The sequence below is a fragment of the Athene noctua genome, chromosome Z, assembly GCF_965140245.1.
Source record: "Athene noctua chromosome Z, bAthNoc1.hap1.1, whole genome shotgun sequence".
Lineage (NCBI taxonomy): Eukaryota > Metazoa > Chordata > Aves > Strigiformes > Strigidae > Athene > Athene noctua.
In genome coordinates, this window is record NC_134077.1 from 39210085 (window position 1) to 39233959 (window position 23875).

The following is a 23875-nucleotide window of genomic DNA, read 5'->3' on the forward strand; positions in this document are numbered from 1 at the left end:
GTATATTTTATGACTGATCACCATTGTGCTAACAGATAATATACTAAGTTATAACAAACCACCTATCCTGATGTAAAAGGTGGGAGGCGTTTAAGCCTGAGCAACAGGCTCTGAACCAAAACTGTTAACTCAGTATGTAATCCTTAATGAAATACGCATGGAGGATGTAGCTATCTTGAAAGTATCTTTCCCTTCCTTTGTATGTGAATAGAACAACAGAGTCATGGAGGCAGGTGTCTGTCCCCGAGACCTGATGTGAGACCTTGCACATAATCCCATCAGATAAGCAGAGAAACTCCTTTGGCTTCTTCCTTGAGCCCTGGGCAGGTTCTGGGGGGAACCTAATGTGAGACCGAAACCAGATATTTCTGCTCAAAACAAAGTTGCCAGCTATTCTGGCTTGCTGATTTTTAGTATATAAGGCTGGACCCGCTCACAGCTACTTTGGCAGCCTCACCTATGGGTGGACGCACCACGCAGAATTTCCCCCTTGCCGGGACAGGCTCTCCAAATCCTCGCTGTAACTGGGGCTGCCCAGCGACCGCGGATCTGGATGATGGTAACGTATGCAAGTGGTGATGGATCTTTTCTTAATCACTATTCTCTCTCTCTCAGGTAGTAATGATCTGATTCATTACCCTGTATTTTCCTATTTGTTTAAGTGCCCTGTTCTGTCTTTTCTAACTGTATGTTTTCTGTATTATTCTGTAATATTTAGTTATTTCTAGTAAAATACACCTGCTCTTTTCACTCTGGTGTCTGAGTTTAATTGGTATCCCTAATCAGCAAAAAACTTCTCTGTGCCACATTATATGAAATAACTGCTTAACCACAGGCATGTTTTCCAAATATAGTGTTTTAAAGTCACAATACTATATATTGGATGCATATTATATGCATATATACTGTATATAAATAGGTCTACAGAAATTTTAGTTTATCTGGTTTAAGGGTTCCTTACCTTCCTAAATATTGATTAACAGGGCTCCACAAGAAGAAGAAAAAAAACAAACTTGTGAACAAAACCCCTCTGAAATTAATTAGGATTTCATGCGTACTTATCTTTACAGAAAACCTATAACCAGCTTCAGTTAACAGCAGCTCATCTTACATCTTGGTTACATATCTGGGACTGAATGCTTTTGATCATATTTACAAGGCCAGGCAGTTTCACTTTGTTCCAACTTCAGTCTCCACATGATGGCAAATATGGAAAGCTTCAACACAAGACTGATGTACAGATTAACACAACTAATACTAAAAATAACACAAAGTATTTTTCTGGGAAGTCTGATAATCACAGGCTAGAAATACTCAGAATATGAACAACAGCTGCTGTCAAAGACGGGGCTGAATTAAGTGAACCTATAGTATTACCCAGCAGAGTTGGTAGGTATATGAATTTCCACACTCCAGACCACTGCTCTGATATTCTGGACCACACCGTAAGAAAATTGAAGTTCAATCTGTCTCAACATGATTGATTCATTATGCTCACTTGCTATTTTAGGGAATATTTTGTTTATTTGTTTGTTTGTTTAAAATCTGTACTGCTTGGTCTCAAACTCCAGTTTTGTGTTGTGGGTATCAGTTCCCAGGCACTAGAAAATACTACATTTTAGAAGTAAGAAATGAAAATAACTGCTAGCCTATTTTCAAATATGTTTTCAATTCTTTCTTCAGTGACACAAAGAACTGCACTTACGTTCATGCGTAGGAGTATGAGAAAACAAAACCCAGTATCAGCTTTTACTTGAAGCTTGAGTAATACAAGTTGCAGCAAGCATTACTCTTTCAAATTTTATAGTCCATATTTATATGCACTTCAGCTGGAGATCACTGATATAATGCATGAGACATAAATGATTGCCTGATCTCTGCATTATGAAGATCCCAAAGAACCTACTTTCCTTCATAAAGCAGTATTCTAAGCATAATTTCTCACTGTAAGGTTGAGAAAGCTGCCCCTCTAATTTTCAGAAACTACGTTATCTGAAAATGAATTAATTGGGAGTTGAAAAAAATCCTCCTGTTTAACCTTATATATATGGAGAACAGACACTTAGAAAGAAGATTTTAAAAGTGCACTTAAAAAGGGTACTACATACTATTCTATTATAGCCTAACACTATTTCCTCCTTGTATTGTGCTACAACTTCATGGAATTTTTTCCAAATTGTCCATCTAAACAGTCAGACATACAATTTTAAAGCTCAAAGACATAAGAATGTTGTACAAAAGGAAACATGGTACTTTATTTGGAATGTTCTGTTCTTAAAATAACGTATCCTTGAGCATATTACTTTACAAACCCTAGAAAGATGGCCATTATAAAGTTTGGACTTTTTTGTTGTTTCGAGTGACACTAAATGTAGTAAATTTTATTTAAAAAGTAGAAGAAAGCATGTTTTGAGAGTGTCTTGTAACAATCCAATTTTGTTCAGTGGACATAAACACAAGAAAGAATGAAGACACACTGAAGCTAGCTTTGCATGTCTTAAACCCAGGTGCTAACAGTAGTATACCATACTAAAATGTCATTCTCCCAGGCTAATTAGTCCTGCTAAAAGACATGAAGAAATGCGGATAATTAATCTGAGTAAATATACTAACATGGTCATACAGTTTAAGGACCTGATGTACTACGTTCTTTTTCTCTAGAGACACATTCTTACCATCTAATGACCCAGCAACCCCATCATCTTGAACTGTCAGTCACCACTCCCATTCTAAGTCTCCCAAAGGCACTTTCAGCTGAAGAACTGAATTTTAAATAGAAAAGGAACTTCAATCTGTCTTTTTGTTTCTTGAGAAGGTATACAAACAGCACGCACCAGTTTGACCTTCTAACATGCCATTCAGCAGAGTATCTACTTACTTTTCATCCCAGACATGATCACCTCTGTGGAAGATAACTAGGTTATTTTCAGCATCCAGAGCCAACCCAGAAACTTGGCCTAGATTGAGGTCTAACCCAGGCCACTCCACAGCCTCTTCTACATGGAAATCTGACCAAAGAAACAAATAAACAAAAGATAGACATTCATGTAGTGTATTTGTAAAAAAAACGCATGGTTAACTGGCATTTGGTACAGACTGTTGGACTTTACATGGACATTTTTTTACATGCAGTATTTTCATTAATACATTACAATTTAATTGCAAACATAGTTTTATTATAGTAAAGCATGCACAAGCACTGGCATCCTGTTACATATAGGATGACTGAACTTCAAAACTGCTTTTGACTCCATTATTTTCTTCATCTCATAAGGATACAGATACGCAGACTCTAGAAGTTTTAGAATTGTGTGAATACTTTCTACATCAAAAGATTACAGAAATATACAATACTATACAAAATCAGCAGGCAAATTTAAATATTAGCCTATCAGTGTTTTACTAAAAAATGCATAACAAAGCCTATGAATCACACTATCAAAAGTGGGTGATTCATTACTTTTTTTCCAAAAAGCTTTTAACACTAAGAAAAAAAAATACAGGAAAGGAAGAAAAGCAGCAAGAAAAAACAAATAAAACAGTAATTCTGTTAATTTTGCCTATGGCATTTCTTACAGCCAACATATGCATTAGTTCTGGATAGTGTTTGTATCCTAATCCAAGTATTATGGGCATGAATAGGAAATAGATGTCTCAATCTGATGACAGAGACGAAGAAAGGTACAATATCTGTCACTGTTTATGCTGTGACACACTTTTTAAGTACTGGATAGTTTTTGAATAACATAAAATCAGATTTTCACACTAAATCAACAGCACAGGATTAGCACGTGAACCCCTACTAAAAAGTCAGATACTTCTTGTGTTTGTCTTAAATCCTAAAACTCCTCACTCAAGCGAGATATATTTAAAGATTAAAATTAAAAATATAAAAAGATGTTTAATTTTTTGTTTTATGTAAAAACAAACGTATACTTATTAAAGGTATGAACAGTCCAAAATCTGAAAAAGTTGCAAAGCATTAGCTACAAGGATTAATTTCTCACAAATAGACTATTTAAATGCTATTTGGAAGAGGTTGGTCTGGGGTGCTCTGGCAGTATTAAGAGATAGTTGAACAGTATTTCCCAAAATAAAAAATGTAACGGCAAGACAAATGTCACTAATTCTGATAAAAGAAACAAAAACCCAATAATCCTAAAATGCCTTCTACATGTTAGGAAACTTATCATTTCTTTCTTCCAGAAATTAATTTTTTCAGCACAATTCAGATATTTCTAATGTGCAGAATTTTTATGTAGGTATGTATAGCTAAACTATCGGTGAATAGAAAGCAATTTCTTTGCAGTTAGACGAAACCAGGGCTGTTTCACTAGTATTCAATGTGTTTGACACCATCATGCTGTACTTTCATCTCACCCAAAGTTTGTGTGTTTTGCTGTGATCCTAAACACTGGTCACTGGGGTACCATCTAGACAGGTGAAATGTATCCTCATTCACAAAGTGCCAGGGCATCTGTGCTTTGGAACAAGGGAGATCACAAACCTTAATACAGAGCACCCAAAGAATTTGAGAAGGTTCAGCTGGAGGTAAATCTTCTAATGAAAGGAAAAGTGAAAAGGGAAACAATATACAAAATCTTGAGGTCATTTTTGTAACCCAGATGTTCTGATAAGAATCACCCTCCTTCCATTTCACTTGGAAGAGATGTAGTCTGAGCAGTAGCAGCAAGAACGGGGTGGAGAGAAAACTATTTTTTACAATCTACACAGGGAAAAGATAAAACCAGTGCTGAAAACCTACCACAGACTAAGAGATGATTTTATCTTTGTAGTTTTAGGTACCATAGCTAGAGTAGGTGAGGGAGAAACTCTTTAGGCTAACACAGACCTAACGCAAACCAGCAACTGTAGTGAATCCAAGACAGTAACGAGAAACTTCCAAAACAAGAAATTCTACTCTGGAGCAATTTTAGATGAAGAAAAGTTCCAAGCTAAACGAAAAGCTGTTAAGACAAAAATTATACATATTCATACTTCCGTACAGTTCAGTTGGTCACAGCAGGTGCAGTACCAAGTGCATTCATAGACATTAGGATTTTGAAAAGAATAGAAGGATGAAAATGCAGCATCTGCTTCCTCACTTGCATATCCCGTATCAGTCTGAATTAACTTGCAGAAAAAGGCCTCTGAGACTTTTGCAAAAAAGCTAGAAAAACTAAAAGGCTAAATATAGAAAGCCTAAATTCTGGCTTCTGTAAAATTCAGTCTCTTAAAAGGCAGGCACTATAAAATACTACTTACTCTTAAAGACTAAAAGATTTCTGACAGATCAAAAATAATAAAATGAATATACAGTAAAATACAATCTAATCACAAGAACTCCAGCCTCTACACAACCTTTAGGTTTTCTCACACTTTTCTAAAAATTGGTTTATTATTGTTATCTTTTCTTTTCGTTTGGCAAGTCTTATACTGAAGGTCCTTTGATATGGTTTTATCTTAAGGCAAATAGCTTTTCACAAAAAATTACTAAATTTAGACTTCATTCTTCTAAGACATTATTAATTCCCTACAAAACTAAGTGGTCAATGGAAAAGTTACACATGAAATCAATGAAAATTACTCTTCCCCATTAAAATAATTTACAATTACTTAAAAAATATATAAAAAACAGTCTTCTTGTAAATGAGATTTCTAAACTAAGTACCAGATCTTTTACCTTGTAATTTATGGTAATTCCTTTCACCAATAAAACTATAAAGAATTACACAGATTTAGAACATGCAAATCAACCTCTAAGTGAAAGAATAGAGCCTTATTTATTGGCAAAATTGCAATTTACTGTCCAGAAATCCCTGGAAACTTTTGCTAGCTTTACAAATTTTAGCCATGTTGCATTTACTCTTCCATATCTACACTTGCATTTACTCTACACTGCCATCAGAGTAGTCATCCTGATGACTTGAATCTTGACAAATATAAGTAAGCAATGAAGAAAGGAGTTTTAAAAATTGGAAAAATCACACTGTTTGCCTTAATTAGGAGGTATAATTGTACTTGTTGCAGTGATGTTGAACAACCTGACTGATTAGTGACTATGCTTGGGATAAGAAGATAACAACAGTGCAGGAAGAGCAGTAGTATGAAGTTATAAAACATAACATTTATAATCTTACTTAACATATTGGTTACTTGCTGTTTCAGGCCAGTCACATGTTTACATGGGGAATATTTGCAAGACTAAAAATATTAAACTATTTTAATTCTGGTAATTTTTAAACAGTTAAATGAAATTAATTTAACAGCAACCAGACTCTTGTCCAAAGAAATATTGAGAATTTTTAAATTCAATATAGAAAAGAATTTTATGAAGGGGGCAAATTTTGTTTAATAAATCAAGGCAAGCTAAAACAATTTATGTTCCACTTCTTCCTCTGAAACGTTCTGTTATGGAAGATTTTGTTCTTCTACTATGTAAATACTTCCCAAAACAGAAACTAAACATGTGCTTGAAGATTTTATTGCTATAAAAAGTTCTTTTGTCAGAAGATGATGCCGATGGCTTCTGCAGTTCAGAACTTCAGTAGTTAGTCACAAACATTAAAAAAAAATCAATGCCAATTAAGATCATTTCAGTTTTTCTTTTTGCTGTAACTCAAAACTGCATCATTTGAAAGTCCATTTATTAATTAGTACTCCACCAACAAATTCCCCCAAAATATGTATCTACAAAGTAGTCAAGAGAACGCTTTCTGTTGTTAGAACTTACGCTATATGGTGTGCCAACCAAGACATTTATTCAGTTCATTGACACTTCCTCCTCTGGATCATTTAAAACAGAACAGAAATTTCTTTCCCCCCTGCCTCTACACACCACATGATATTAGTCTGAATTGAACAACTCGTTTTGCAAAAATGCAACACAAATTACTCTTTGGAGCATTCAGTGTTGCAAATGTGTTTAATTTCATAAAATTATTTATTATTTACACTTATGTCAGACACATGCTAACATCCCACCTGTTTTTGCCCTTGTGCCAATAACCTGACAAGCTCTCATTTAGCTGACTAGAATAACGTAACATTGGAAAGTCCTCATCTTTGCTTTACGGTTAAATACAAACCCAGAATTCTGGTGATTTGAATATTCTAGCAGAATCTCACATAAGCGGAGACAATACACGTTAATATTTTGAACTGAAATAAAAATTAAATAGATGATGAAAGATGTATATTTGTGTACAAGAGTACTTGAAAACATCATGCTGGCTGGTTGCAATGTAACAGCAAGCATGTGATGCTACAGCTTATGCATATAGATGACTTCCATGCATACATACCAGTTTCTTTTATGAGATACTCATCACATGCTGCATTATCTGGCTTTCCACATTAGCAAGTAAGACTAAGCACAATCAATATCACAAAGAACAAAATGTAAGTAAAACACACACAGTGCTTCTGTGGTTTATGCTGTCATAGAAACCTGAAGGGAATGAATTATACTCCTAGTATAATGAAATAGCCTGTCCAAGAATATTTGGATAGCTAAGTCTAATTTGAAATAAACATGCAGAAAATTTTACTTCAGAAGAATTTTTTGAGGATTAGCTACCACTCCTTCTGAAGGAGAGAAAAGACATCCAATAGAATTACAGCAATAAATTTTATAAAATTCTGTACCTGACAAATGAAGTTAATCAGTAAACTCATAAAATGCATTGATTATCCCAGTGACCATCTTGTAGTGGTTACCTCTACTAAGAAAATTCTTCACTTCCCATGACTGTGTTTACCATGTTTTAGCAAAATTGATATAAAAACATTAAGTAAAAGTTTTGAGACTAGAAAAAATACTTTACGTTCCAAAAAAGTACTGCTATTGTGCCACTGGTATGCATTCTTTCTTGACACATGGAGGGGGAAACAACCCCACTGAAATACTTCTAAAATAGGAAAACATTTCCATAATTAGGAAAATTGTCACATAAAGTACTTCCAAGCATCAACTGATATTCCCTTCAGATTTTGCTAATGCGGATCACAGATCTTACACTGCATAAAATTAACCCCTAACCCACCTCCTGTATGTTCTTTTTCACAGCTTCCCTCACCATGTATAGGCCGTTGTAAAGAGAAATGTCTGTTCTCTGGTGGCCTCAGGGTAGACTCTAGTCTGTGAAATTTGTGAATTCTGTCTCTGACAAGAATAGTATTGTCCCTTTCATCACGATTTGTGATCTCTCTGGCAAGATCCTTCTTTTGGACTACATTAGCAATCTCAGCTACAAGATAGGATTCTGACTTTTCTGTAGGGTTATGCTTATGCACATGCACAACATCTTCCCTTTCTGCTAGCAGCTTGGAAAGGAGCGAATAGAAATCACCTGCACAGAAAAGAGAAAAGATAAGAGGAAAGGAGGGAAAAACCAATTATAACAGATTGTGTAGTTTTAGAAACTTCAGCAAAGTATAACATAACAAAGTTATTCAAATGGTCATTGTCAAAAGTAGTATAAGAGGGAACTGTTTCAGCCCTGGGAATTGAATGAGCCAAGACTTTGGTATGAAGAGAAAACAGTAAATCTTTATCAACTTTAATTTACATATAAATGTCCACTTTTACCTGACACTCTGGCATCAAAAAATTATCACCTCTACACAGAGGTTCTTGGGAAGAAAAAAAGAAAAAGGGGGGAAGGGGGGGGGGGGGGGGGAGGGAAGAAAAAGGGAAAAAAAGGGAGGAAGGGGGGGAGGGGGGGAAAGGGGGGGCAAGGGAAAGGGGGGGGGGAAGGGAAAGGGGGGAAAAACGGGGGGAAAGGGACACCAACAAGCATTTCAGTCAATTCCAGAACAATAGCTCAAAGCAAACAACTGAAAATTGAGCATGTAAATTCCAGAACCACAACTTTCTTCACAAAATATTCAAACCAGTAAAAGAAGTTTTGAAGAACTCAATGTTCACATCTTTTTGAAGGATTGAATAAAGCTTTAACATGATGACAAGTATATCCCTCTCCTGGGATTCTCTGCTAACCAGAAGGTACCCAGCTTGTTAGAATTTATTAACCAAATAGCTTGGCTGCCTGAAACTTTTATCAGTTCTGTTAAATACAACTGAACCACGTGAATGGAAAGAGACATCCGATATTCTCTAAGATTTAATGCAACTAGGTATACCTCTATTCAAATCACTCATAGTTAAGAATTTGTATTATTTTATGACAGGCTACATGAGACATCTTTTAGAATAGCAAAACTGTAAACAATAAAGCTTTCACCAAAACCCCCTATTCAGAAGTGGAAACCATCACTTGCAGCCAGGAACAGAGGAAATGAAGCCTTTTGGAAATGACCCTAAGAGGATTTCTCATGTTTATAAACAGTCCTAGGTTCAATGATTTTTGAGTAAGATTCCATTCCTTGTCCTTGTAAATGAAATATCCCAGATGAAATAATCTGCAAAAGTAACTACTGAAGTAATAGGTCGAATTTCAATGAATTTAACAAAGTAAATTAGGTAAGAGAAAAAGCTATTAAGCTATATTATGAAAATGAATTATTTGTTCCAAATACAGTTGTGAAGCAACTAGTCCAACTACTGATTCAGAACAATTCCAAATACTCAAAAATATGATAGAAGCTTTGGATACAAGCCATATTTATATAAATAGTATATTTATATAAATTTATATAAAAATATTTATCATTACATCAATCAGGTGTAAAACAAACATGCTTTAGAAAACTGTGTGCTATTAGGGTATTATTAATAGCAGGACTAAATAATAAACATATTGTTTTACAGGTTTAATTAATAGAGCACAGGTGCTCTAGGAACAATACTGAAGATAAGTAACCATGATGACTGAAGACTGCATCAGTGAGCAGTGGTGTCCAAAGAGGAATTAGAATGGCACGATAAGAACTAGCCAAAACTATGGAATACCATGGACTTTTGAAACTGATGATGAACTGAGAGCTGAAAGTTCCTGGAAAATCACAAAAGACTCTTTGTATTGTATGTTATATCATATATAATGGAGAGGGTGCTTTTTGTCAGCTGTTGCCACTCACTGAGGTGATGGCCCAACTCTGAGTTGTTAATAAAGCAAGAACAGAGATACCCAGTCTGGTAAAATCCTTTAACATCAGGTTCAGTAGTCTCTACTTAAAGCACCCAAGAATTGGTGCTGATGTAGAAACACATCTGGAATTTCCTCTACTTAGGAAACATTCAGTATTAAAATACTCTCCAATAGCCTTAACTATATTTTTGCATCATTTAAAAAATTAAACAAAGTTCATATATACAAATGTTTTGGTTTTATCCATGGCTGGAGACCCAGAGATGAGCAAAATCCACTGACTCCTCTATATGCAATCATTTCTAAAAGAGAGGTTTGAATGGTAAAAGCAGTGTTCTGCCTAATGCAACTGTGAAAAGTGTCCCTAAAACAGCCAGCCTGGTTTTAAACCGCAGACATTTTTAAAGTAATGTTAGTGATTTTTGCCCAGTTCAGTCTTTCCTAGTTCTGTATCAACATTCTGATTAATTTACTTGTAGTTCTTGTTCACAAAAAAAGAACAACATTCTACAGTTTGTATAAAGGTTTCAAATCCCTAACTTAAAACTCATATGCTCATTCTACTTGAACAAAGAAGTTTGCTAGTTTCCTGCTTTAGCCAAAAATACTGCATTCTGTCTCTGTTGTGCAGTGGCTGGCAGAGAATAATTAACTCACCCTCTAAAATAGAAATTACTTGTTGATTTAAAACAAACAAAAAAGTGCTTCAGTTTATCTGTCTGAAATTAGTTTCTCTTGCTAAAAACAAGTGGCAAGAGATAGGACTCAGTGAACAACAAGAAAAAAAGAGAGCAGGGCAATTCAACGTAAAAACAACAAGAGGCAAGGGCACAGTTTTTAGGACAAGATACTTTCATAGAAAATTCCAGTAGTCTTTATGGGAGCTGAATATTAATCATGGACTCAACTCCAAGTAGGCTGATCAGTTTTAGTCTTCTCCTAGCACTGAGCCTATGATCATAAGATATATGAGGAACTTTCAAACAGTGGAGTACATAATAAAGTGATTTGTGTATGTCACTATCAGTTGGCTATAGATGAAATATTTTCCAAGTTGAGCTTGTCCTATTGGTGCTTTCATTAAGCAGGGGTGTTGTAAACACAACAGTTAAAAATATTTAGGAACTGTCTAAATGTATGAAAAAGTGTGTGCCTCAAAGTGAAAGTGGTTTGAAGTGTAGCTGCTCTGAAACTGTGATCTTTACCTTAAGTAGATGTGCTTTAGAAAATGAAATCTCTACACTTCAAGTTCAAAAGACATCCATGAAGTCCACATACCTGCCCCAGCATCTTCGCTTGTCACAAACAGTAGCTGAAGTCTTCTGTAAATTTCTTGTCATCCCGACACAAGAGTATTTACAAAGCAGAAAAGTTGAGGGCAGATGTGAAAAGGAAGAACTGAAGTTTCCAGATTACTCAATGGATGCAGCTGTTCCCTAAACTCCACACATTCAATGGAGGTCCTATATTATTTGAGAACAACATTCTTCAGCTTGTTTGTGATCCCCAGGAAGATTCCAATAAATTTGTAAGCAGGTTTTTTTTTAAGAAATAGCTCAGAATTCACTACAGATAACTAGCAAAGAGTAGACTCCTGTTGTTTCTGATTAACAGTTCGTTTCTGCAAAGCAGTATCCAGCAAACAGCAAATAAAAATCTTATGTTGCTGATTTATAGCTGCCTTCTACTAGCTGGAACAGTTGAAGGATTCAGCTTGCCTGAAGATATTCTGTGGGAAAGGAACACCAACAAGATGCCCATGTTATTTGTCTTGTTTGAGAGGAGACAGCCTGGTCAGAATGTCTGGGTATGACTAGGAAGAAGACATGGCTGAATGAACAACTTGCTCTTGATGATATTACTGAGTCTAGCAGTGCAGTCTCAGGGAAGACCTGATTAGGTTAGTTTCAGAGAGGATACTTACATGAACTTAAATGTAAGCTACCAGGACAGTTCCCTCTATGTCAGGGGTTCTCAACCCTTCCTTCACCATGGACCTCTCTTAAGTACCTTTTGTAGCCGTGGACCACCAAGACTTAATTCAAGATTTAAAGCACTAAACTGCCTCAAGGGGCAGTGCTGGGGCTGGGAAAGCACCTTCATGCTTGTTACCAGAGGCCAGCCCTGAAGAGCTGAGCAGTAGAGGGACCTGCTGGTGAATCTGACAGCCGATGGGAGTCGCCTGGAAAAAGTGAGGGTGTGCTCCCTCTCATGTGCATCAGCGCAGGGGGGTGTGTGTGTGTGTGTGTTTGGTTGGACTTGAGTATGAGAGGAGATGAGAGGAGTATCGAGGGGAGAGGGCTGTGGGAAAAGGAGCTGTAGTGCTTGCCAGAGGCCAGACCAAGTGTTTCTGGGTTGGATGTTCCCTACCCCTACTTTAAGGAGACCACAGGTTGAAAACCACTATTCTATGTAATACACTAAAAGATGATTTGCTACAAATATGTACAGTTTATTCTATTCTGGAGGAAGTGATCAATGTCTCCAGAATGAAACAATGCATAAGCATATTCCAGTAAGTTTAAACGTAATTAATATGGCAGTTCTACAGAACAGTGATTTGGAAAACAGTGATACAAAACAAAGGAAATCATAACATTGGTGATTTCATCGCAAACCATGAGCTGAATCCCACCATATCTAAATAAAAGACTAGATTTAGTTTAAGGTTAATAAAACTGTTTAGTATGTTGACCACCAAGGTCCGGGTAGAATCCTAAAGGTGTTGAACCGTTTGAAAACAGTCTTTTTTCGGCGGTAGTGTGAGTTCTCAAACTTGCAGTGAGCAGTCACTGTCCATGGTCCTTATGTAGCACACCATTAAGCTGTTGGAAGTACCGATTTTCAGTCTGGATGAAGTACTTAGCCATGGTGCTGCAGGACGAAGCTATGGGATAGATGGGAAATTCAGCCATAAGTCTGTCCAGAGAGCTCCAACGTGTAACTGTTAAGATACATATTTGAAAAATCACTGCATTTTAGAAAAAATGGAAAGACACTCTGGTGGCGTGAGAGAATTCTCATCTCCACGATATGTATTTGTGTCATAATGCCTGTACACTGTTTCACTGAGACAGTTCAGAGAGGCTCTCCAATCTGTCACTGACATTTTAAATTTTTGTTACGAGTCAGACTGAACAGGATTTCAAACATAAAACCACTACTGCAGTCTTCTGACAAAATAATGTCTTATCAGGAAATAGCCAGCACTGAGAAATCAAGAGCAAAAATCTAGCATGCAGTCTTCTGTGTTGACAGGGGACTGGTACTGCAAAGTTCATGTGTGTGTTGCTGCGGCTCAGTTCATGTGAATACTTGTATTGAAAGTCTCCTCTTCTTGAGCATGCCTGATCTGACATCGAGCCAGTATGTGTCGTTCCACACTCATGTCTCAGTCCTATTATAATTGTAGTAAAAGACAAATTTTTATAGTTGACTTTGGTTTTCCTAATTATCTCTGAATAAAATGGAGACTACATGTTTCTGTCTTATCGGGATGTGCTTCTGTTTATCTGGCAAAAACAGTCAGTGCTTTGCCTTTTCAGAAGTGCTGAAATCAGGTTCCAAATGATACGGACTTCAACTATGACTTCAACTCATCTTAAATCTCAGGTAATATCTATATAATATGTTAAGAGTCACATCAGAGAATGTGTACTTAAGCTGAAGAACTATCTTCCTGATGAAGATATGGAAATATGGCTACAAGTATCACCTTCAAGACTGAGAAGAAATAAATGCCTTCTAAATAAACTAAAAATCAAAAGTTTTAATAAATACCTTTACCTTCTTTGGCTCCTAGATGAAGCTACTAAGATCATTCTAACAGCTATACATAAGATAACACTGCTGGTAGAAAAGAAGGAAAGGCATTGAAAAGAATTGTAGAAGTGAACGTCTATTTATGTGAAGTGATATTGGACACAGTTTGACATAATTGGCCAAAACAAATTTCCAAATGACTTATAGCCTGCTATTATTTTTCATGTGAGTCCTATCATACTGATTTAATCTGTTGCTTTGATGAAAGCATCAGAAAGACTCCTGAGCACTAAAAAATATTAAGTGACGCTGTTTTTCAAAAAATCATAGAAACATCTAGTTGGAAAAAACCTTGAAGATCATCTAGTCTGACCATTGACCTAAAATTGACAGTTCCCAACTACACCATATCCCTCAGTGCTATGTCAAACCGACTCTTAAGCACCTCCAGGGATGGGGACTCCACCACCTCCCTGGGCAGCCCATTCCAACACCTAACAACTCGCTCTGTAAACAAATGCTTCCTAATACCTAGTCTAAACCTTCCCTGACACAACTTGAGGCCATTTTACCTCTTGTCCTATCACTTGTTACTTGGTTAAAGAGACTCATCCCCAGCTCTCTGCAACCTCCTTTCAGGGAGCTGTAGAGGGTGAGGAGGTCTCCCCTCAGTCTCCTCTTCTCCAGACTAAACAACCCCAGTTCCTTCAGCTGCTCCTCATAAAATATGCCCTCCAGACCCTGCACCAGCTTTGTTGCCGTTCTCTGGACACGCTCGCATCATTCAATGTACTTCGTGTATTGAGAGGCCCAAAACTGAACACAGGAATCGAGGTGCAGCCTCACCAGTGCCGAGTACAGGGGTCAGATCCCTTCTCTGTCCCTGCTGGCCACGCTATTGCTGACACAAGCCAGGATGCCATTGGCCTTCTTGGCCATCTGAGAACACTGCTGGCTCCTGTTCAGCCGGCTGTCAATCAACACCCCCAGGTCCCTCTCTGACTGGCAGCTCTCCAGCCACTCCTCCCCAAGCCTGTAGCGCTGCTGGGGGTTGTTGTGGCCCAAGGGCAGCCCCCGGCATTTGGCCTTATGGAAACTCCTCCAGTTGGCCTCAGCCCACGGCCCCAGCCTGTCCAGGTCTCTCTGCAGAGCCTCCCTACCCTCGAGCAGATCAACACTCCCACCCAACTTGGTGTCATCTGCAAACTTACTGGGGGCGCACTCAATCTCATCTATATCATCAATAAAGATGTTAAACAGGAGTGGCCCCAAAACTGAGCCCTGGGGGTCACCACTTGTGACCGGCCGCCAACTGGATTTAACTCCGTTCACCACAACTCTTTGGGCCCAGCCATCCAGCCAGTTTTTTTACACAGCAGAGCATGTGCCCATCCAACACACGAGCAGCCAGTTTCACCAGGAGAATGCTGTCGGAAACGGTGTCAAAATCATAAGGTACAGGCAGACAACATCCACAGCTTTTCCCTCATCCAATAAGCAGGTCACGCTCTTGTAGGAGGAGATCAGGGGTTTTTTGAGGGGATTTGAGGGGCTGGGAGAAGCAGTCATAGATAGGAGGAAATGAAAAGGCCTAAGCTGCTCTAGAGATTCTTGGTTACCATCACTGTGCCCTAAGTGATGCACACTTATAGCATAGTTAAACAGACATGTTTAAACAACAGGAACTGTATCTGCTCTCAAGGCATTTCTAAGCAGTGTACAGAGCTAAAAAAAAAGGAAGAAAAGGTTAAAAAATAAACCATTAGCTGTTTTCTTCTATATCTGCATGTCTGTAAGAAGGGCTTTTACTGCTATTGCAATGTAAATTTCTTTTTAATGAATTTTTTTTTTCTTCAACTGTCAGAAGTATTTACTGTACAAATGCTTTGAGAGTCCAAGCATAGTTTATAAGATCACTAGGTTAAAGGATTTTGCAACTGGGAAAGAGAGTGGTAAGAGAAAGTATGAAACAATATTAAAGACACTTCACTGAGGATTAAATTTTATCAGACATGTGTTTTTCATCAACAAATCAGAAGCTGAAAGTCCATACTCAAGCTGGTAGCAGTTTCCTAATTACCAGATCCCCTCCCCTCCCCTCCCCTCCCCTCCCCTTCCCTTCCCTTCCCCCTGACAAGCATCAATCATTTTGTTACAATAAAATATGTTTATCAGCTACCTATAAATAACTAGCAATGAACACAATGCTTTTATTACATAGGACTTTGCTGTGCTTATTCGGATATATTACACACATTAGCAATTCAGGAACACAGTATGTCAGTTCCACCTCAAATTGCTACTTCATGCAATACATACCTGTAAATACATTTCTGCTCATAAAACATATATAAGACTAATATTTATTAAAGAGTAGTTCTGCTATCTTAAATTTATTTATTTTAAGTATCATCATGCTTGATTAAAAAAAAGGACAAAAACCCCTAAAAAACTAATACATTTTGATAATAATAATGATGTAATAATAATTGCACTTAGTTAACAAAGAAAAATAATTTTCAGTAAAATTTTATTCGGATATCTTATTAATATGCACTTAATATTAATAATTAAAAATTATTATTACTATTTGTTTTAGATTTGTGCTATGACTTCACTTCTCTGAACTCTTCCTGTACTAATATAATGTCCATTTTAAATTTCTTCAAATATCTTAATAATGTTATAAGCAGTTTTTGCAGTTGTTCATTGATAAGTAGGCTTTTACATTACAGAAAATACCTAGAGAAAGTCCCTCTATAATTTTAAGAACCAGAGAACATAAACCAGGTGTCAAACAGTGAAGACTAAAGCATTCAGTTTAAAATGGCTTCTTTCCATGCTTGTTATATTCTTTTGCTGGGTAGGTATGCAACCTATACCGATTGCAATTGGTTTGCTTAGACCTGATGCTCCTTTCTTTACTGTGCTGAAGATGCTTTTGTAAAGATTATGAATAACGTTATTTTAACCAAATCAACTTTGAGCAGGATCTTTCAGGGTTGAAACAACAAACAAATCCTTTGCAATTGTGAATCTTCATAATTACTAACAATTACTAGTTACTTCTATAACTGTAAATATTGCTCCATAACTTTCAGTAGCATTTTCTTGAAGGTTTAATTCAGCCACTTTTCCCTTACTTTTGCACTCTAGTTAAGGGATCTCATACAATCTCTGAGCACCAAACATCTCAAGCCTGAAAACATCTGAAGATTTTTGCGTATGTCTGGCCTTAATCTAAAAATGTCTCTGACACTTTGGCATCCCACATCACTACTGGAAAGTGAATGTTTCAAGCCTCGTGCTTTCTCCATCAACTTAAGAAATTTTAGCCACTTGCCAAACTGAACTACTCTCTTTTCTTACAACTCCACAGAAATTAGCAAAGGTAAATTATGGCAAATTTATTTAAGGAAGGAATGTAACTCATGACTACATCTGCTAGCACAAAAATACATCAAGTCTTATTGGTTGACTCAGCATTACATGGCAAACCTATAGTAGCAGTCACAGAAACACACTACTTCACTGGCTGAAAAATCAAGGACCTGCCTTCATGCTGATTCTCCTTTTCTCTTCCTTTCAACAGGTATCCCACAACAAACTGTAGGACTCCCACACAATTCCTCCTCCCTTATTTCTTTTTTATTTTAGAAAGGAAACAAAGAGAGATGAGGCAGGAAGGAGCTACACCTCCTCCTTTCACTTAAATAAATTAGAAATTTCTATTCCAGATATAAAAAGGCTTGTTCAGTATGCTTTTATTATAATAAACTTTTTACAGAAACACAGAACAGCAAAATATACTACATGGAACAGATATTTCTTGACTCAGAGACTCAGCTAAAAGCTAGCAAAATACTTTCACCTGTGTAACAAATACCACAGAATCACAGAATCATCTAGGTTGGAAAAAGCCTTGAAGATCATCTAGTCTGATCATTAACCTAACATGGACTCTTCTCAACTACACCATATCCCTCAGCGCTATGTCAGCCCAACTCTTAAACACCTCCAGGGATGGGGACTTCACCACTGCCCTGGGCAGCCCCTTACAACACCTAACAACTCGCTCTGTAAACAAATGCTTCCTAATAACTAGTCTAAACTTTGCCTGGTGCAACTTGAGGCCATTTTACCTCTTGTCCTATCACTTGTTACTTGGTTAAAGAGACTCATCCCCAGCTCTTTGCAACCTCCTTTCAGGGAGCTGTAGAGGGCGATGAGGTCTCCCCTCAGCCTCCTCTTCTCCAGACTAAACACCCCCAGTTCCCTCAGCCGCTCCTCGTACGACCTGTGCTCCAGACCCTGCACCAGCTCCGTTGCCCTTCTCTGGACACGCTCGAGCCATTCAATGTCCTTTTTGTAGTGCAGGGCCCAAAACAGAATCCAGTAATCAAGGTGGGGCCTCACCAGTGCCAAGCACAGGGGTAAGATCCCTTCCCTGTCCCTGCTGGCCACGCTATTGCTGACACAAGCCAGGATGCCATTGGCCTTCTTGGCCACCTGGGCACACTGCTGGCTCCTGTTCAGCCGCCTGCCAATCAGCACCCCCAGGTCCCTCTCTGACTGGCAGCTCTCCAGCCACTCCTCCCCAAGCCTGTAGCACTGCTGGGGGTTGTTGTGGCCCAAGGGCAGCCCCCGGCATTTGGCCTTATGGAAACTCCTCCAGTTGGCCTCAGCCCATGGCTCCAGCCTGTCCAGGTCTCTCTGCAGAGCCTCCCTACCCTCGAGCAGATCAACACTCCCACCCAACTTGGTGTATTCTGCAAACTGACTGAGGGTGCACTCGATCCCCTCGTCCAGATCCTCAATAAAGATGTTAAACAGGAGTGGCCCCAAAACTGAGCCCTGGGGGTCACCACTTGTGACCGGCCACCAACTGGATTTAACTCCGTTCACCACAACTCTTTGGGCCCGGCCATCCAGCCAGTTTTTTACCCAGCCAAGCGTGTGTCCATCCAAGTTGCGAGCAGCCAGTTTCAGCAGGAGAATGCTGTGGGAAAAGGTGTCAAAGGCCTTGCTAAAGTCAAGGTAGACAACGTCCACAGCCTGTCCCTCATCCAATAAGCAGGTCGCTCTGTCACAGAAGGAGATCAGGGTTGTCAAGCAGGACCTGCCTTTCATAAACCCATGCTGGCTGGGCCTGAGCATGTGTTGTGTGATGGTACCACATTTTGGTGGATCTGTGCTTTGTAGATAAGCTTTTCATAGAGTATGTCATGCCAGACCATTAAAAGAAAAATTTGTTATAACCTTTATCTAGTGAAATATGTATTTGCTCCTAGCAGCTTAGAGATCAATTGCCCTCTCTCTCCAAACTGTAGAATTTTCCTGTTGCTAAAACCTTGTTCAGGCTTGGTTGATACTGGCTAACTCACTGAATTTACTTGAGGAGATGGACAAATTTGCAATGCAATTACATAAAACTGCTTAGCCCCACAAAAGAGGACTCCCAATGTGTATGTAATTTTTATATGCACATTTCAGCAGACCAGTTTCAGCTCCTGGTTTTCCCAGGATATCTTACCAGGTGCTCAAGTGCTTGTAGGACCAGAAACCACTTTCTAAAACGGCCACCCAACTTTCCCTCTTTGGAGACAAAAATAAAACCAAACCTGACATTGATATATCTTTCTTTTTGCTTTTTTTTTGCTTACATACACGTAATTCATCTAAGGTTAGAGTTGCATCAATGTAAAATTGAAGCCAGGCTTCTGTAAATGATGGGAAAATTTATCTTAAACTAAGAACATGGAACAAAATTCTCTTACAGCAACTATTTGGTTTGATATTTCACATCATAATCCCAACCAATTTGAAATGGACAAAACAATGAATGCAGTGTGTTTCCAAAGAAACATGTTAGATGAGGATATATAATAAATAGTAGCTTCAGTAAGTGAGTCTGCATTGCAGAAATGTGGCTTTGAAATACATTTCAAAGACAAATTACGAAGATTCTAAAACCAGGACCTTGTTTCAATGCTGTATTTCAACTATTAATGAACATAATAAAGCACACACATAATAAGATCCTCAACCAAATGCTAATGCACTTATTAGTAACACAAGGGTGAAACAGCTTGTCAGCATAAATCTTGATATAAATTTGTAAGCAGCTTGCTCATTCTGCTTTGGAATAGGATTTAAATAAAAAAATAGAATCGTGTCTTTCTAAAAAAATCCACCTTGAATTGACTAAGATATGGAATTGTAATTATTGTCTCTAGTAGTTCAAGGTACTTTCAGTCAACACTCTTACACTGTAAAAGTTAGGTTTTATGTAACAGTAATTTAATTATTTGAGCTAACTCTGTAAAATGGCAGAGTATATAGAAAATCTAGCCTCTTTGGGAGACACTATCAAAAAATCTAAACACTGGACAAAAGGTTTGCCTTTAATTTATGTAGTCCTTGAGCCTTAATATTGTTCAAAAAACTATAGCTGATGAGGTCTTCTGCTTAGTGTCAGGAAAAATCTTGATACTAAACCAATACTGATCTAATAGCATATGATCTACAAGAACTTAAAAGCACAGTCTTATTTTAATATACCTCTGAAACATAAATAACATTCAGCATATTTCTAGAGGCCTTATAAGCCATGGATTTTTTCCTGCAACTAAGCAGTGCACACATCTGTGCATAAGTTGTTATGCGTATATGAACATATACACAAATGTAGTGAAAAAGAATTATTAAACATTAGCTGCCCTTAACCCACTGCATGTACAACCAATATTGAAGCATAATAACATATTATTCCCTAATACATGCATAGTAATAAAACCCAATAAAAAGGCGAAGAGCTAATAGCAGATAGTTACATATAGAATAGTTACATACTATAGGACTACTTCTTTGTGTCCATTCTTTAGGATTGCACTTACAGATAAATTACAGTCCTCTTTAGCAAATTAAACTAAGAACGGGAAAATCTAATGATATTAAAATGTGCTAATAAATTTTAACTACGAGGCAAGGAATCAGTGATAGACTAATTTTTTTTTGTTACTTCTTATATAGTATTCAATCCCATTATCAGTACAAAACACTGCAAATTGCATCAATTAAAAATAAACAGATAAAAAATTTCATAACTCATTAACAATCAGGATTCAATTTATCATTATTTTACATTAGTGAGTCCCTTATTTGACATAGAAGTAAACAAGTACATACCCTGTTCCAAAAGCTTGTCCTTTTCTTTTTTGTCATGCTGCAGCAAAGAACTTTTACCAGTATCCTTTGTTTCTGAAAAATGGATTTAGGATATATGTTAACCTCTCCCTGTGAATGGCATTGATTGACTTCCTACTGGAGAAAAAAAGGCCTTCTGAAATGAGTATTTGGTAGTTTTATCTATAGTAGTTGTACCAAACGGTGCTGCAGTAAAACAACTGGAATAAATAAGATTTGTACTTTGCTATACAGACATACCACTAATATTATTTCTGGATAATACTGCTGTTGCAACCTACATGCCTACCAGTGTTCAATATAAACATTTGATTGCCTTCCACAAGGCAGTGGGATACAGAAAACTATGGACATGTTATGATTCAACTCTGTAGGAAACAGATCAAAGATAAAGCGAATATTAAGAAACTGTTAATGTAAGGTACTAACATTTGGCATAGAAAAGAGTTCAATCTTTTGGGTACACAGCTCATGTAGCTATAAAAATATGTTGGAAACTGAAAAACAATAGGAAGAAACAGACAAAAGATTATGGCATACATTTCTACCAAAAACAAAAGCAGAATCTCATGATGATCTATAATTAATGATTTGAATTTTATTCAGAATTGCATTTTCTTTTAATGAAAATTTAGCATATCAAAGCAACACAAACAAACACATCAGTGAGAATAAAAAGTCTTGAATAAAATGGATTAAAATTTTTTTCACCTTCATGATGTCCATGTGCCATCTTCAGCATATCAGACTTGACTGGAATAGGAATATTTGCCTCCTGTGGTATATTTCTGAATATTTCAGGGTTTGCATTCTGTGTGCAAGTCATATATGACACAGCATGCTTGGCTTCCATATAGTACATAATGTAAAAGTTACACATTTCATCATTGGCTGTTCCCCTAAACAACACAGAAAAGATGCAACAGTTAGGAAAAAAATGAGCTGAATATATCTGTTATTCTATTAATCTAACTTGTTTAAAAGAATATTAGAAAGTTGCAATGAACTGTTTAGAAGTCCCACACGAAAACATTTAATAGCTTAATTGCAGCAAATATCACAAGTTTCTTTCAGTTTATACTAAAGAACACCAGTTTGCACAAAATCCCCCGGTATCTTAGAAATTCTTAACAATTTGGTTTAGATTCTACAGGAAATTGTAAACTATTTAAACTGTTCTTCCTTCTTTTTTTCCCCAGCATACTCCTCATAACCCCCAGTGTGTCACCAAATATACACCTGTTCTGATTATATACGACAGAACTGTATCATTCATTACGTACTTCTCTATCAATCTGGGGCAAACCTAATATAAAATCATGGTAAATAAAGTCTACATTTCATTTCAGCAGCTATCTTTTATGACAGTTTTTTTATCCCCATGTTCAAGTTCATCCATTTATTGGCGAATCACACCGCTTCTAATGCAACAAAACTTAATTTCATTATACATTAAGACACTGTAAATATCTCCTGAAGAGAAGATGGCAGTGCCATCCTGAGAATAATTTGATCACAAGCTTCTCTAAGGAAAACACGAGTGCAAGAGGAATGATGAAACACTAGCAAAAATCAGTTCTTTGATAAATATTGTGCATGTACTTGAAACAGAAGAGGCTCTTCTGTACTGCTACATAATCCTGTCTTCAATAAAAAAAACCAGCTGTCACGAGAAAGATTTTTTTCTGAAAAGTATTGCTTCCTGAAGCAGACAATACAGGGTCTCTTCACAGCTGTAATGTTTATTTTCTTCCTCTGCCATATAGGTTGGTATCTTTTATTTATAGCTACAATCCTGACAATGGAATAAGCTAGGACTGATAAAGAAAGGTTCACAAAATAAAGGGGTTTAGACTAAGATTTTTTAATAGGTTTTCAAAATTATTCAATGAGCGTACACATAAAAAGATATGGGGGTGGCCTATTAGCTGCTTGCAAAAGATGTCAGCATTGACTTTTCCAGCAGCATTCTACAGCATTCATTTATTCACCATAGCAACAATAATGACACCAGATAGAGGGGAGATGGGGAACATAGGAGAAGGGACTGCTTCAAATGGGGAATTGGTATTTTTCCATGCATTGACAATTTAGCATCCCTTGGACACCACAAAAATCAAACTCTGACTTGGCAAGCTCTGCTTGAGCTTTAGAAAGCATTAACTTTGTTGTTGGACTATCAGTATCTGTCACCGTAATTGCCTCCTCTTTAAAAATTCAGTAGGAAAGGGGATGTGGAACCCACACAAACTCTGGTTCACCTGACACATTACTATGTCTAAACATTTCAAAGTCGATAATGTTTACCATTTACAGCTAAATAAACCCAAACCAACTCTGTCAACAACAGTTTTAGTAAATTCACAGAAAACCCAGAATCCTTCCATTAGATTTTGAACTCCTGAGAAACCCTGTTTTGTGGACAGGTTTAATGAGTAGAAATTCCGATGTGCAAGTTGAAAAGAAATAAAATATTAAAAAATTCCTATTATCACCACTGCCTCAGATATTTAGAACTGTACCCAGATCTTCATATCTTAATAATATACAATGAAACACAATGACACAGAGGATTTACCATTGAAAAGCAAGACTATTAAGTTAAAGAATCTTAAATACTGAGGGGGAATGTTTTGCTACAGGCACATGAACCTTCTCTTGTATGGTACAATACCTGTTAAACATATTTTGAAAGTGAAAAATACAGGCGGCACAATTTTCTGTCTGTTAAGAGTTTTAAACAATACATTACATTGCAACTGGAAAAACAAGCAGCCACTGCGGCCAATGGATCTTTCCTTTACAAAGGTATGATCTTCACACTGAATGGGCTACAATTCTTACTGAAGTACTTC

General features: G+C 37.2%; 1 protein-coding gene across 6 annotated transcripts in view; it reads right to left on the reverse strand.

Moving 5' to 3' along the window:
- PAM (peptidylglycine alpha-amidating monooxygenase) overlaps positions 1-23875 on the reverse strand; it is a 149408-nt gene that overhangs the window by 23007 nt on the left and 102526 nt on the right. For 3 of the 6 annotated variants that reach the window (XM_074933219.1, XM_074933221.1, XM_074933218.1), the window contains exons 13-16: positions 21732-21919; positions 21003-21074; positions 8046-8351; positions 2879-3008 (exon numbers count right to left, since the gene is read on the reverse strand). In XM_074933219.1, the coding sequence (XP_074789320.1) occupies positions 2879-3008; positions 8046-8351; positions 21003-21074; positions 21732-21919 (696 nt within the window). The remainder of the gene's footprint in view (positions 1-2878; positions 3009-8045; positions 8352-21002; positions 21075-21731; positions 21920-23875) is intronic. The other 3 variants (XM_074933223.1, XM_074933222.1, XM_074933220.1) reach the window with 2 other exon arrangements.